The 15,197-nt window shown below is 33.7% G+C and overlaps 2 protein-coding genes and 1 long non-coding RNA gene across 6 annotated transcripts; 2 read left to right on the top strand and 1 right to left on the bottom strand.

Moving 5' to 3' along the window:
• The first annotated feature begins 2,402 nt into the window (after positions 1-2,402).
• Positions 2,403-3,859, top strand: ATOEP16-4 (Mitochondrial import inner membrane translocase subunit Tim17/Tim22/Tim23 family protein). 2 transcript variants are annotated; one of them, XM_079050675.1, is made up of 6 exons: positions 2,403-2,576; positions 2,665-2,716; positions 2,931-2,962; positions 3,173-3,206; positions 3,299-3,366; positions 3,447-3,859. In XM_079050675.1, exons 1-6 carry the CDS (start codon positions 2,505-2,507, stop codon positions 3,591-3,593), a joined length of 405 nt encoding a protein of 134 aa, XP_078906801.1. In that variant the 5' UTR covers positions 2,403-2,504; the 3' UTR covers positions 3,594-3,859. The 2 variants fall into 2 exon arrangements, with proteins under 2 accessions (XP_078906801.1, XP_078906802.1); XM_079050676.1 differs by having other exon boundaries at positions 2,411-2,576; positions 3,456-3,859.
• A 1,611-nt stretch (positions 3,860-5,470) lies between these two features.
• Positions 5,471-8,622, top strand: LOC145114622 (caffeoylshikimate esterase-like). The gene is made up of 8 exons (XM_079050674.1): positions 5,471-5,782; positions 5,867-5,957; positions 6,041-6,073; positions 7,425-7,571; positions 7,789-7,919; positions 7,985-8,122; positions 8,212-8,310; positions 8,368-8,622. Exons 1-8 carry the CDS (start codon positions 5,762-5,764, stop codon positions 8,620-8,622), a joined length of 915 nt encoding a protein of 304 aa, XP_078906800.1. The 5' UTR covers positions 5,471-5,761.
• On the bottom strand, positions 7,759-10,977 carry LOC145114623 (uncharacterized). 3 transcript variants are annotated; one of them, XR_013711121.1, is made up of 3 exons: positions 10,834-10,939; positions 9,785-10,026; positions 7,759-8,777 (listed from the first exon to the last, which is right to left on the bottom strand). It is a non-coding gene; the product is annotated as an uncharacterized LOC145114623 (long non-coding RNA). The 3 variants fall into 3 exon arrangements; XR_013711122.1 differs by lacking the exon at positions 10,834-10,939 and having other exon boundaries at positions 7,759-8,382; positions 8,482-8,777; positions 9,785-10,101; XR_013711120.1 differs by having other exon boundaries at positions 9,785-10,977.
• Positions 10,978-15,197: the final 4,220 nt, after the last annotated feature.

Here is a 15,197-nt window from a genome sequence, read left to right as displayed (position 1 = left end):
ATAAGTCATCAATCATCGGGAGTGGGTAACAGTTCTTTGCTATTAGCTTATTCAACTATCGGTAGTCAATGCACATCCTATATGAGCCGACCTTCTTTTTCACGAACAGGATCGGTGCTCCCCATGGTGAACTACTCGGTCTAATAAACCCCTTGTCTAACAGCTCCTGGAGCTGCGTAGACAACTCTTGCATCTCTGGCGGTGCTAATCGATATGGTGCTTTGTCTATCAGAGCCGCACTGGGAACCAAATAAATCCAGAACTCAACCTGCCTCTCAGGAGGCACTCCAGGTAAATCCTCAAGAAACACATCGAGAAAATCCCAAATGATGGGCACATCACTCATAGTCACCGTGCCCCCAGCTCGAGTATCCGCCACATAGGCGAAAAATCCAGAACAACCTTGCTGAAGATATCTCTTGGCCCTCACGGCTGAACAGAGAGCTAGTCCGTGCTGAGAACCCTCGCCATGATTAATTAGTGTAAATATAGATAGATATATAGATTGTATGTACCTAAAATTAGGAAGAATATTGTAAGTGGTGGATGTTTGATTAGTGATGGTTACAAACAAGTTTATGAAGGTATATCCTATCTCGAAGTGGTAGTTTAATTTACCGGGTTCGGTTATTATTATAATATAATGCTTCTTTTAAATGTTGTCAAAAAATTGCTTCGGTAGATAATTTTGTTTTTAAGTCATCGTCTTCTTCTAAAATTGATGATTTTATACTTTCATATGCAAAATTAGGCCATGTTAGTTTTTGAATAAAACAAAAAAATATAAAAAGATGGATTAATTGCAACTTTTGATATCAATATAGAAAAATACAAGACTTTTATGTTAACAAAAGTTACAAAACAACATTTTTTATTATTATTAGAAAATAGATTATTTTAGAACTTAAATGACTTCTGTGATTTCCACCATACAACTTCCTTAGAACTGCAACAGATTTGGAAAAGCAAACATGACCGAATTGCCAAAGTATTCGATTTCGACTACCAAATGTCTTTAGTAGAAGGTTCAAGAGATGAACTTGGACTTCATTATTCATATTATTATATTATTGAATGACCCAAAGACCTTTATAGAGGCTATGGAGTCTCGAGATGTTGCTTCTTGGAAAGAAGCAATTGATGATGAAATTTAATCAATTCTTGAGAATAACACTTGGGTGTTATCAGATTTGACTTCGGGTTTTATACCATTTGGTTGTAAATGGAGTTTTAAAAAGAAAATGAAATTTAACAGGTCAATTGATAAGTTTAAATGTCGCTTGGTCATTCAAGGATTTATGCAATAACCCGAAATTGAGTATTTTATACATATGATCTAGTAGCTCGAATTCCAGCAATTAGATTGTTGCTTGGCTTGGAGGCTATTTATAATCTGATTATTCATCAAATTGATGTTAAAACAAAAAATTTAAATGGTGATATTGATGCAAAAGTTTACATAAAACAACATGAATGTTTTGTTACGTTGGGTGCTGACATAATGTATGTAAACTTGTAAAATCTGTGTATAGACCGAAACAATCACCTATGAAATGTCATTGAAAGTTTGATGAAGTTATATTTTCAGGTGTTTTTGCTTTAAACCAACGTGACAAATATGTTTATAGTATATTTGATGTTATTGGTTCGAGTGTTATTATTTGTTTATGCGTAGATGACATGTTGATTTTTGTTACCAACTAAAATCAAAATGAAACTAAGAAGTTGTTGGCATCTAAATTTTATATGAAGGTAGTTGAGGAGGTTGATGTAATCCTTGGTATAATGATATAATGATTACATGGGTTAATGTCATTTTTTTTCATTTTTGCCTTTGTTACCTACCGGGGCAAAACCAACAAAATTTGACAAACTCAAAGACTTTTATGTTAAATTTGAAAAACATATTTATGTTATAAACATAAAAGATTAGTAAATTTAAGAGTTTTTTTTTTTTTTTTGCAAATTTATAAAACATACTTAGGATAAAAACATTAAAAATTTGTAACAAAGACAAAAAAGGAAAGAAAAAGAAACATGCCAAACTTTGGGCATTAATAGAAAAAAAATCACAAAACCAACAAAATTTAAAAAACTTAAACACTTTAATATTAAAAGCCCAACAAAATAGTATTTGTATTATTTTTAGACGTCAATTTAAAATAATATAATTGAGTTGTAGATGGTTTTAAAGGCGACAAAAATGAGTATTTTTTTTTTCTTATTGTCTTTTCGTAAGTGACAAACATTTTTTTATAACCTAAGAAGCTACTAAATCAATAAATCATTTAAAAAAGAAATCCAAAACACCCATCTATTATTGATTCTTGAGAAAGATAATTTAGACAAACCCAAACACCTCATAAAGTTGAAGAACGTGAACGAAATACAATTAGGCAATAATAGGAGGGTTTCAATTGAAATTTTCCAAAGCGACATTCTACCGTGTGAAAACTTGGGCCCAAAAGCGGTATCCTCCGAAGGAGAGAGAAAAGAAGGAGAAGATGGACACAGAGTGGTCCAAAGACGTTCCCTGCTCTTCGATCGCCGTCGAGTCCATCATTAGCGTCGGAACTGTAAGTTCTCTCAAAACGCGTTTTTAAGTGATATACCACGTTAAGAGTTGTAACACTTAGAAATAAAATCAAAATCTTAAAATGGTAGGGCGGATTAATCTGGGGTTCATGTGCTGGTTCCTACGATGCGAAACAAATAGGTAAACCTACCTTATGAGCTATTTGCAGCTATTGATTTGCGTTATCAGTTGCACCTTGATTTTTTACTCAATCATATATACAAACATTTGATATGTTTTGATGCTAAATTGACCCATCGATTGAGGATTTGTTGTTAAAAGAGAGTGAAGCTATCTAATTAGTAAAAAAAAAAAAATCAGTTTCTGAATTGTTTGTTGTGTGAACATGATTTAGGTCTGACTGGCATTCCCCGCGCTTCTTTCGTGGTAGGTTTCTTCCCTCATTCTTTCTTATTTTAGTAGAGCATTTGACCTCTGGATTTCGATTTGAAGAGTTGAAAAAATGACATGAGGGAGAAATGCAGGCAGGCATATGGTGTAACCAATACTGCAGCAGCTTATTGTGATTAAAGAAGCAGAAATGGGTTAACTAAGTTTGTTGTATTTAATAGTTTGGTATCTGATGTTCACTTGCAGGCCAAGACGGTTGGTAAATACGGGTTCCAATGTGGTAATCTCATATTTTTAAAGAAAAAATTAAAGTCTACAAGTTGTTTAATGATGATTGTGCTAAGTTTATGAGTAATTGTGGTCCGTTATTAGGACTGTTTGCTGGAATATTTTCATTTACACGGTGTGGGATTCGAAGATACCGCAAGAAAAACGATTGGGTAATTAATAACCTTACCACACTCTCATTCCTATCTTGTTTGCAAATTGCATGATATGTGGGTTGTTGATTTATTGTAAGTTGGAACAGGTGAATGCTCTGGTTGCAGGTGGGGTTGCAGGGGCAGCCATTGGTGCTGGAACCCGAAACTGGAAGCAGGTGGCTTTAATGACTGCTTTCCTTTCTGGATTTTGTGCCATTGCTGACCAATCAACACCACCAATCTGAACAATCAATCTTCTTCCTTCTTCAACTTCAACAACACCAACACCAACAACCTGCTGATTATTATAACATATGTTGCTCACCAATCAAAAGAGTAGACATTGTTATATTTATAGGCTATAACATGATTCCAACTTTAGATTAGGGAGGACTGAGGAGGTTTAACTCAAACTATATGAAACTGTGGATTGGAACCTATTATGTTATGTTATCTCACTGATTAAACCCCATATTTTTTTAATCAACAACAAAAATATTTATTTAGTTTATATGATTCTATGCTCAACTTGCTTAATTAAAATTAGGCAGGCCTAAGCACATGAGGCAGGTGAACGTTGAAACCCTCCCCTTGGGCCCTGGGTTTGTTTTGGTGTATAATCATATTATAGTTTGTGTTATGTTATCTGCACATTTAATTTTGGGTACCATGCCCTCTTTCTTATCTCGTAATCAATTGTCATTACTGTTTCCCCAACACCGCTCTTACCCATTTATTTATTTATTATTATTATTATTATTATTATTATTTTGGAGGGAACAAATTGAATCAATTCCTTATATTTGACAAAAATAAAACATAATTTTTTTAAAGGGTTAACATTTTTTTGCCCTTCTTTCCAGAAGAGACTTTAGAAACCTTTTGAAGTTACAACAAACCCAAAAAATATTATATATTATAAAAAGGTAATGAATTTTAGAGTTTTAGATCAGCATTCTGGTCAACATATCCAAACTTCTACTTCTGGCTCGGTGCAGCCTGCTATCAGAGATGTCATGCTTTGACTCCGTAACAATGGCTTCAGCATCCTAGCCCTTGCTTTACATCTTTAAAAAATAAAATAGAAATTACAAACCTTTCCAAACATAAATTCATTTATATTGTTGTAACCAAGACTAGAGCTTAGATTCATTTACATCTAGATTATTGTAAAGAAGCAGACATGGCATATGTATATGTTGTTCAACTTTTGGTTTGGTATTTGATGTTCACTTGTAGGGAGGGCACGACCATGACCGTTGGGAAATACGGGTTCCAATGTCACGGTTACATTTTTATTTATTATTTACGTTTTACAAGTTCTCTTAGTCATATGATTGTGTTAAGTTTATCAGCACCAAATTCTAACACCTTTGCCTTATTGTCTTCCAAAAAATTTCGAATGCTAAAGCTATCCATGAGGCATAACCTGCACTGCATATTGCGTATTTGTGTTTTGAAATAGCTGCCTGGCTAGGATGAGAAAGATCAGTGAAGTTGTGTTTTGTTTGAAAAACCTTTGTGATTGTGATTTCGCCAAACCAAAAAAGTTGGGCCTAAGATTTGATCTTCTTCTCATGCTCTATGATCAATCTATGATGATCATGTTATGCGCACATGCTATCTTATCTCATCAATCATAAATCATCATCGATGATGATGATGAGAGAGAGAGGGAGAGAGATTGTCCGTATTCACGCCATGTCTAAGTTGTAATGGATGCCCACCACCACCGCCTCATCTCTTTAACTTTATTTCAATATATATTTTTTTTCTTCAAGGAAACAAATTAATACAAAATGGTTTTAAAACTATCATATTTCGTGATATAATTAATTATTTTAATTTGATGTTCAAAACGATTAAAAAGTTTTAGTAAAAAAACATGAAAATAAAAATAAAAAACGTCCCATTTACTTTACTTTTGATACGTTTCGATTGCCATCCCATTTGTTTGCAAAAAAGAATTTTATTTTATGTTGTTTTTTTAGAAAATGCAATATTTGTAATTTCTACCCCTTTTAATATATTTACACATGTATTATAAACTATTATTACAAGCCTTCTCAACATTTTGTTTTGTTTTGTTTTTGGATAAACTCTAGCTAGGTCTTCTTGTGTTGTAATCTATTATGAAATATAAACATAATTAAATCCGGTGTATATCTATATCTATATATAAAGGAAAAAGATATAACGGGCAGGAGAGATAACAAACATTCTCCACGTCATCGTGATGGCTGCTAAAATAAAATGATGGAAACACACGGTCACAGGGCATGGGTCTGGTGTAGCGCAGAGAAAACAAGAAAGAAGCAAACGTCACTCTTTTTCTCCATAACCATAACCTCTCTTTCCTGAGTTCCTCTTTTCTCTCCTTTGGCTTTCCAACTCATCCTTGCCAACAACATTAATGGAGGTCAAGTATCAAGAGGTTGTTTTAATTTCTTCATCTCTCTCAATCTTTAGCAAATCTGGCATAAAAATCTAATCTTTTTTTAATCAACTTACCTTTCAGGAGTACATAAGGAATTCAAGAGGAGTGAACCTTTTCACTTGCAGATGGCTGCCTGTGTCTTCTCCAAAAGCTCTCGTCTTCCTCTGCCATGGTCAAAACTCACAAAAACGCAACATTCTTCAAACATTCTGATTTTCGGATTTACTAGCTAAATAATGATTCATTTTTTTGTAGGTTATGGCATGGAATGTGGTGACTTCATGAAAGGTTCTTAACACTTCATGACGCTTTTTTTTTTTTTTTTTTTTTTTTTTCTTATTCTTTCTCTTTTAATCCACTTTATGTGTGTTCAATTCCTTTGCATTTCAGTTTCTCGTGACATTTTCTATATCACTATACTATTCTTCAGTTTTGACCATGTCTGCCTGACTGCCTGCCCGCCATCATAATCGCTCCCGACTTTGATTATCCAATGATTCCATATTTTAACTGACAATAACAATTCTGTGTTTGTACTTTGTAGATAGATTAAACTACAACAATATTGTATATGGGTACATAGAATCAAGTTTTTCCATAGAGAGGATGATAGAGACCAGTCTTTTGTAGCTTTCTCATTAAGGAATACATTCAAGTGTAGATGTGGGTGTTCTTTCCATTGTTTTGCTGTTTTAAAAACGTTTTCCTAAAACATGAATCGATATCCATAACTAATAAACTGATAGAACCTACATTTCTCCCTATTTGTTTATGAGAAATATCTTGCTATTTATTAACAAATTTAATTACTTTGTTTTAAAGAATTTGTGAGCAAGAATAAGTTGTTTGTGACTTTATATGCTCTAATTCGGAAAATTATATAAAGGTACATGTTTGACCTTAGGACATCGATGTACCCCCACCAAATGGTGTGTTGGGTGATGTGGCACTGCAGGGGTGGGGGAACACCACCTCACCTCACCTCACCCGGTGTTTTCTCACCACACTCAAACCTCTTTTTCTTCTTTGCGCGCGTGCGCACACACACATACATACATATATATATATATATATATATATATATATATATATATATATATATATATATATATATAGTGAGGAAAAGTGTGGGATGATCATTTCTTAAGTTATGGGAGAGTTAGAGAAAAATAAAGTGACACTGCAGGGGAAAAGTGAGGAGAGTACATCCTCTGGTCTTTGACTATCCACAATTCATAGTTTGATGGAAGTGCTAGAATGAGTTGGAATATATAGTTGGCATTTAATTAATTAAACTCAACCATACTGAGATGTCACATTGACGTTCAATGGAGGAAAAGGAAACACTTTCAAGTTTAAATACATATTTGATATAGAAAAAAATATAAAGTTTAACAAACATAAATAGTTACCGTAGTCAGGTAAATATGGTTTTTGGGAGCGTGTTTGGTGAGTTTTGTTAAGGTTAATTTATTAACATAACAAGCAATTAATTGAATCCAGTTTGGAGTTTTTAGAGTAGAGTAGTATTATTTGACATGGATATTGATTTTTATGGTTGAAAAGTTAGATATGATTATGAAAGTTGTAAAATAGAATAGAGAAATAGTAATTGGAGGTGTGTATTGTATGTATGTAGGATGTGGGACGAAGCTAGCAAGTCATGGATTTGCGGTGTTTGGGATAGATTATGAAGGTCATGGGCGATCCATGGGTGCACGTTGTTACATCAAAAAGTTTGATGACCTTGTCGCCGACTGTTGCACCTACTTCAAATCCATATCAGGTCAGGTCAGCTCATTCATTTTCATAAATCATGATATTTTTCTTCTCTTCACTGTAAACAAATCACCCAGCCTCATTGAATAACATGTTATGGACCACAAATCATGCATTATATATATATATATATATATATATATATATATATATATATATATATATATATATATATATATTTGGCAAAAATAAAATGGCAGGCGTTAATTTTATTAAATTCTCAGAAAAGGAAGAATACAGGAAGAAGAAAAGATTCTTATATGGAGAATCAATGGGTGGTGCAGTTGCCCTTGTTGCACACAGAAAAGAAGCCCATTTCTGGGATGGTGCTGTTCTAGTGGCTCCCATGTGTAAGGTAGTAGGATCTATTAATTTAGATTGATTTTATTAAGTAGTTAATTGGTACATATACATACGTAGATATCTGAGAAGGTGAAGCCCCACCGCGTGGTGATAAGCATACTAACAAAAGTAGAAGATGTGATCCCCAGATGGAAGATTGTTCCTACAAAGGATGTCATCGATTCTGCTTTCAAGGACCCTGTTAAGAGAGAGAAGGTAAGTCCATTACACTATATACATATTTGATATTTCATGAGTGTAGACTGTAGAATGTGAAATTAATTCATGTGTGAATGGAATATTAGATACGCGGGAACAAGCTGATATATCAAGAGAAGCCGAGGCTTAAAACAGCTCTTGAATTGCTTAGAACAAGCATGGCGCTTGAACAGAGCTTGAACCAGGTAGGTAGCAGCAGTAGTAGTCTCCTTGTGTTGAGTGTTTAATTTTGGAAATGGCAGGTGAGGCTCCCTTTCCTTGTGTTGCATGGAGAAGCAGACAGTGTGACAGATCCAGAAGTAAGCAAGGCTTTGTACAATGAAGCAAGCAGTAAAGACAAGAGCATAAAGATATACCCTGGTATGTGTCATGCCTTGACCGCTGGTGAGACCGACCAAAATATCCATATTGTATTTGCTGACATCATCTCTTGGCTCGATGCCCGATCATCATCATCCCATGCTAGACACCTGCTGCACCACCACTCCGCCATGTAAAACAAAATTCAGGTCCCGTTTGATAATTACTGATTAAGAAAGTGCTGATTGGCAAATATCTGTCTGGGTAAAAAATCCTGACTGAGTAAGAAACCATGCTGTTTGATTGTACATCTTACTGAATGTGCTGAATGATGAAAAATGACCATTTTACCCTGCGGATATATACAGTGATGGATGAAGTTGTTGAAGAGTTATAAAAACATATATTTTTAAGCACAAATTTGATTCAACATTTAGAACAAAACATACATATAATATTTTTGTACCCAAAATACCCCTCCTCATGAAAATGCCATAAATAACAAAACAAATCAACAATACATCAATTAGCAATCCAAGACCATTGATCGAACAATTTCCTCTTGACGCAAGATCAAGTTCATAAGGCAAGATTATGAAACTATGATGCAAGATTTCTTCCTAGGCGGATGAAAACAGTGACAAGGACAAACCCATAACAAAATTCAAGATTTCTGCAAAAAAGAGATAAAAACTTGTTCAAAATAAGTGTATAGTGATTGCTCCGAGTTTAAACCCCACAAGAACAACACCATATAGACCATACAATTAGGTAAAAAAAATCCACATAACATCAATAGCAACGAGCACAGCAACAACAACCAAAAAAAAAAAATCACAACAAAATACAAAATCGAAAAAATCACAGCAACAAGTCAACAACAACAAAGCAACAGGTCGGAAGGTACATCAAGGCACAGCAAAATCGAAAAGGAATATTGAAAAAAGATGTATACATACACATAAATAAAAATTCAATATGTTTTTGAAAAAAGATTTAACTGATTGAAACAAAGGAGGAAGGACTTTGAAACGACATCAAAAGAACAACATCAATTAGCTCTCATATTACAGTTTCAGAAATAAATATAATACCCATTAACAATCAATTCTTCCTTAAGTTTAGATGTTGCTGTGATTTTCATAATCTATTATTCTTTTCAGTTTAGGTAATCTGATGTTGGAACAAACTTATCCAGATTTAAGAATCTCATAATGCAAACAATTCTTCATTAACAACAAACATCAACAGATCAGAAAAAAAATCAGAAAATTTTTCATTAACAACAAACATCAACAAAGGAGAGAATTTCGGAAGAAAAACAGAAAACGCAAGTGAAAGAGGAGAAGATCAGCGTACCTGAGGAATGATGAGAAGAGGGGTGTCGATCGGTGAGGGGGTAGGTTCATCAATCTCAAACTCAAGCGCTCAGATCGTTGTTTTCGCTGAAAGAGGAGGAGAAGGTTTTTTTTGGAGGCGCTGAAAAGGAACGTTAGGGCAAGGGCATATTAGGAACACTTCTCAGTCAGCCAATTTTCATCGGTTTTCCCACTTAGATGTCTCTTACCGAGTCAGCCATCCAAATTTCGTTTAACAAACAACTTCAGTTGACCCAGTCAGCAAAAAAAATCAAACAGCCCCTCAGACTTACTTGCATCAATTCAATTATAAAAATATTATTAACATCATACAACCATCCATATATAGGAAACTACTCATCAGAACTGAAGCTACTAAATTAAAAAACAATAACCATCACCATCCCTCTAATTCCCTCTATCTTTAAAATAAATCGATCTCCAAACCATATCGGTATTTGTATTCGTGTGCATGCCTAAATACTAATTAAGATCAGGAAAAAAAAAACATCTTATTAAGTTATTATATACCATTGTTCAAAATTCCATCCTTGTATGCCAATTGCCCATTACCATTAGTATTATTAGCACCATCCAACTCTTGTCATTAATAACTAACTCTTCATTACAACTTTCAATTTTGTTCCAATTAATGTTGTAAAAACTTTACAGCAATTGTTCTTGTAAACTATATACGTCATTCTTAGTTTTTGTTTCGTATGTAATAACTTCAACTGCTTGATTGGTTAAACAATTAACTTCACAACATTGGAAATTGAAAGTTGAGTGAAAATATTTGGGGTTAACTCGGCTCCTTTGTAGTCACTAGATGCATGAAACAATTGCGAGGATGATTATTACTTATTATTAGTGAAGAACTATAAAATAGAAAGAAAAAAAAAAAAAAGGGTATTGTAGTCCAATCCCATCCCATAGTTAGGCTAACCCCGACCTCACAATTCTTATATTCTATTTGTCCATATCTAACCACTTCAAGTCTTGATTGAACTTTGAACCGCAAGTTACCAAGTCATGAAGGAGAGATATTACCTCATATTCAATGTGCGAGTAGGAGTCAACAACAGATCGAGACAACCTGGAGAAACTAGGGTAGTTTTCATGCTCTAGACATAAACCCTAAAATGGTGGCTGTAGATGGAGATATGGAACTAATAGGGTGTCTGTAAATGGTTAATCGATGCCACTAGATTTCACAAAGATTTCACAAAGGATTTAATGTTTTGCCTATGAAGATTTTGGGTATTAATTTTTTAGATAAAATTAGGGAAAACCACAAAAAAAAAACTTATCTATTATTGGTCCATGCTTAAAAAAACTCTTTTACTATTTTTAGGTCCATTTAGAGGGTGTTCGGATAAATTAGTTTATAGTTTATTACCTTATAGTTTATTAGTTTATAACGGTGAGAGAAAGCAACTTTTGTAAAAATGTTTAGATTATAAATAAGCTTAAATGGGGGAATGCTTATTAAAATTAGCTAATTTGGTTTATCCCCATTACAATAAGCTGATTTTTAGTGTTTTCTATCCAAACATTTAAACTTAGCTTATAGCGGTAGAGATAAACAATAAACAATAAACACCATCTTTTTTTCCATATCAAACACCCTCTTTCTTTCATCAGCTTTTCATAGTTAACCGGTTAACAATATCCAACGTGGCTTACGTCTCTTCCTAATCTCCATTTTCAAGAACATGCAGTCGACAATTAGAACAATATCGCTGACTTCACGATCCCTGACAAAATTGATTATTGGAACTAGGGGTGTAAATGAGCCGAACCCGAGCCTGACCAAGCTCGAGCTCGGCTCGTTTAAATTTTTAGGAAGCTCGAGCTCGAGCTCGAGCTTGATTCGAACCTTAAAATGAAGCTCGAGCTCGGCTCGTGAACAATTTAGTGGGCTCGCGAGCCTAAATGAGCCTCTATATGTGTGTGTGTGTGTATATATATATATATATATATATATATGTGTGTGTGTGTGTGTGTGTGTGTGTATATAGGCTCGTTTAAGCTCGTTTAGGCTCGCGAGCCCACTAATTAAAGCTCGGCTCGAGCTCGTTTAATAAACGAACCTCATATTTAGGCTCGAGCTCGGCTCGGGCTCATTTAATTCGATCTCGAGTCGATCTTTTAACGAGTCGATCCCGAGTAGCTTACGAGTAGCTCGGCTCACTTACACCCTTAATTGGAACGTGTTTGTACCGATCGGACTAGGTCCAATTCGTGATTGGGGTCGCCAATTTGGCGTTTGGGATCGCCAATTCGGAGTTTGGATCGCCGACTTGGAGATTGGCGGGAAAACCAGTGTCGACTAAACAAAATTAACAATCCACAATAGACCCTTCGATTTAGGTCCTGATGCTTCAATTAATGCTTCCAATAGATTCAACTGATTATATATTACATATTCCTAAACTCCTATTCTACCATTCCTTCAATTACCTATATCGAAAATCGTCAACTCCAAAATATGGAAAATCAACCGAAAAGAGACAAAGCAACAACAACTACCAAAAGCAAATGAGCAGAAACCATGAAGTCTAGAACCCATATATGTTAATACTTCAAACATCAGACCGGGACCGTGAAGTCTTATTTATGGATTTTTCAAGGGTATAGTTGTCACTCATTATAGGTCTGGAAAGATGAACTGATGCATCAATTAATGAATTAAACAACAATTAACTTAAAATATGAAAAATTACACTACATGTATTTTAAAACAAATTGGTATGAGGTCTGATGCAAATTAAATTGATTTTTAAGTGTAATTGTCACTTTCTTTTGTCACCCCATGCATGGAGTTTTTATATTTTTTGGTATGTACAGATCTGATATGATGCTACCCAGAAACAAAAAGTTGAGTAGAATTTGAGGATTTTGTCCAACTGCAAACATAATCGATTCAAAGAAAAGAAAAATAAAAACATGAAAAATTCTCATATTGCCCCTGATGTGGAAAATAAAAACAGAAAGGAGATCACCATTTTGCCTTTGGTTTGGGTCTTTAGCATACCAGAAAATGGGACAGAATACACAATGCAAAACAAAAAATGGGATTACTAGATTACGTGCATTTGACTATTTTCCCCTTGGTGTGATAAACAAAAAATGGGACAAGAATACACAATGCAATATATAAAACAGTTATACCACTCCATTAACAACATAGCAAGAATATAAACATGTTAAAAGGGGACATACATTACAAAAGGCTAGGAATACTAAGTTCCAAGTATCAAAAAAACATCACAAACGGCTAAAGTTTTGTCATATTCCTGTTCATAAATATATTGTTCTAAATTAACAGGTTTGTCCTGTGTAGATCCACCTCTAGCCTTATCAAAAACTGGGTTTCAGAGCTTGATCTTAATAATTCTTTCAGATGGCTTTCTTGGCTTGAGCTTTGTACGAATAATAGGCACATCAGTTGCTATCCCGCCATCAACCATATGAAATTGATCTTCCAAATTAGGTACACAAAATTTAAAAGTTTTACATTTTATAAGTTTTGACTGTTGGTTTAATCACTTACTTCTTGTGTCTCCAAGAAAATAAGAACTTAAGTATTATGTTCTGAATATTTTAAATACCACCCTTCAGCTTATTTGCAAATAAACGGGGCATTACTTTATTGATTTCGAATCTAGACTCTGCATTAGCAAAATCCTAATTTCTTACAATTCGGCTTCAAAAGATAAGCAAGTTTTGCAAAAGGGAAACATCACCAGGCAATTTGCCATTATTACAACCGAAAATTAAATCTTCTCCATTATTAGTGTTTAGCTTACCATTTTGGTTAAAAAAATCATATGTAGAGAATCAAGTTTGTGAATTGAAAGATATAGGGGATTTAAGGAAGTACATGATGGATTTTGTACTATCCTAACGAAAATAGAAAACTGAAACAATCAGAATTCCAATCCCCTGTTGATGAACAAACAAACGATTATGATATGATTTATAATCAATAAGATACAATTTGTCTAACAACATGTGAAACTAACGTGTAAGAATGTGCCTTAGCAGTTACTTGCCTACACAACTACAACGAGGCCTGAAGTAGCGAGAAGTGTAGAAGATCCAATGGCAACAAGATCGAGAAGGAAAACGGGTGAAAACTCCAAAGCGAACGACGCAAAATCGGATGGTAAACGGTATGTCAACGAGGCTAAACTCAAAAGAAGAAGTAGAAGAACGAGATTGCAGCTTCTGGAAAAATAGAATGAGATGCGCCCAATTTAACCTGTAAAACCACATCATCTATTTAAGGCCATGTCATCTAATATAAGCCACATCAGCCATTTTACCGGTTGCTTAAGGCTAACCGGTCACAAATCATGAAAACAATCCAAGTAATAAGTTGATTTAAAAACTGACTTTTTGGGTTTTTTAAGTATTGAGGTATAATATATAAGGTTTCTCTGAGTTTTTCCCATTAAATTAGGCAAAAAAATGACTTTTCCAAAAAGTCATAACTTTTTGGAAAAGTTAATAAGTTGGTTTAAAAACTTACCCAAACACGCTTTAACATCTGTTTCTGTTGTTCCTGAGTTTAGTGAAAGAAAAAAAAAGGAAAGAAAAATGAAAGAAACAAACAAAAATGAAAAGGACTGGAAATAAATAATGTAGTGTATTACTTCGAAAGAAAAAAAAAATCTAAATTAATATTTGACAAAACTATAAAAATGATCATGTTGTTTATTAAAGGTCACAAACTTAGTTCCTTTTTATTTTTTTGTTTTTTGTTTTTTGTTTTTTTCTTTTTTTTATGTAGATGGTCATTGTGGTTTGCAAAACTTGCATGGATGGTCATTGTTAGGGATTGAATTCGTGAGGGTATTTCGTCTTTTTAGGTATAAGATGACTGAATTCGTGATATTTGGTATAAGAGTGATTGAATTTGTTTTAAAATAATATAAATGCTAGAAAATAAAAGGATGAAGATTCAAATCTGGGACCTCCTCCCCTCTCACTCATCAACCAAAACCCTAACTAATTAGGCTAGGGTTAAACATGTTTTATATTTTCAAAAGTAATTAATATTATCTAAACTCGTAATAACATTAATAATAAAAAATTAAAAAATCATATTTTATAAAAGTAAATTATAGAAATGGTCCCTATGGTTTGATCAAATTTGTAGGTTTGGTTCAACCTTTGAAAAATTGATATAAACCATCCTTATGGTTTGGAGAAATTACAAAAACGATCCTTTCATCTAACTTTGTTAAAAAGATTTTGTTAAAACCTTATAAAATGACTAATATGTCACTAATACCTTAATTTTTATTTTTGTTTTTATTTTAATTTCATATAACTATTTTATATACTAAGGGACCTACCCAACCCAAATCAAAGATACTTAATTGTGTTTCCTAGAACCAAGCATT

This window comes from Lactuca virosa, chromosome 5 (assembly GCF_052849685.1).
Source record: "Lactuca virosa cultivar CGN04683 chromosome 5, Lactuca_virosa_CGN04683_v6, whole genome shotgun sequence".
Lineage (NCBI taxonomy): Eukaryota > Viridiplantae > Streptophyta > Magnoliopsida > Asterales > Asteraceae > Lactuca > Lactuca virosa.
Note: the sequence above shows the minus strand (reverse complement) of the source record. Positions and strands in the feature narration are given on the sequence as shown.

Excerpts from the sequence above, each read along its gene's own strand:
- ATOEP16-4 (XM_079050675.1), top strand. The coding sequence starts at position 2,505 with ATGGACACAGAGTGGTCCAAAGACGTTCCCTGCTCTTCGATCGCCGTC. Across the intron at positions 2,577-2,664 it reads CCATCATTAGCGTCGGAACT|GGCGGATTAATCTGGGGTTC; the intron begins GTAAGTTCTCTC and ends TTAAAATGGTAG. Across the intron at positions 2,963-3,172 it reads TTCCCCGCGCTTCTTTCGTG|GCCAAGACGGTTGGTAAATA; the intron begins GTAGGTTTCTTC and ends GTTCACTTGCAG.
- LOC145114622 (XM_079050674.1), top strand. The coding sequence starts at position 5,762 with ATGGAGGTCAAGTATCAAGAG. Across the intron at positions 5,958-6,040 it reads TCTCGTCTTCCTCTGCCATG|GTTATGGCATGGAATGTGGT; the intron begins GTCAAAACTCAC and ends ATTTTTTTGTAG. Across the intron at positions 8,123-8,211 it reads ACCCTGTTAAGAGAGAGAAG|ATACGCGGGAACAAGCTGAT; the intron begins GTAAGTCCATTA and ends ATGGAATATTAG.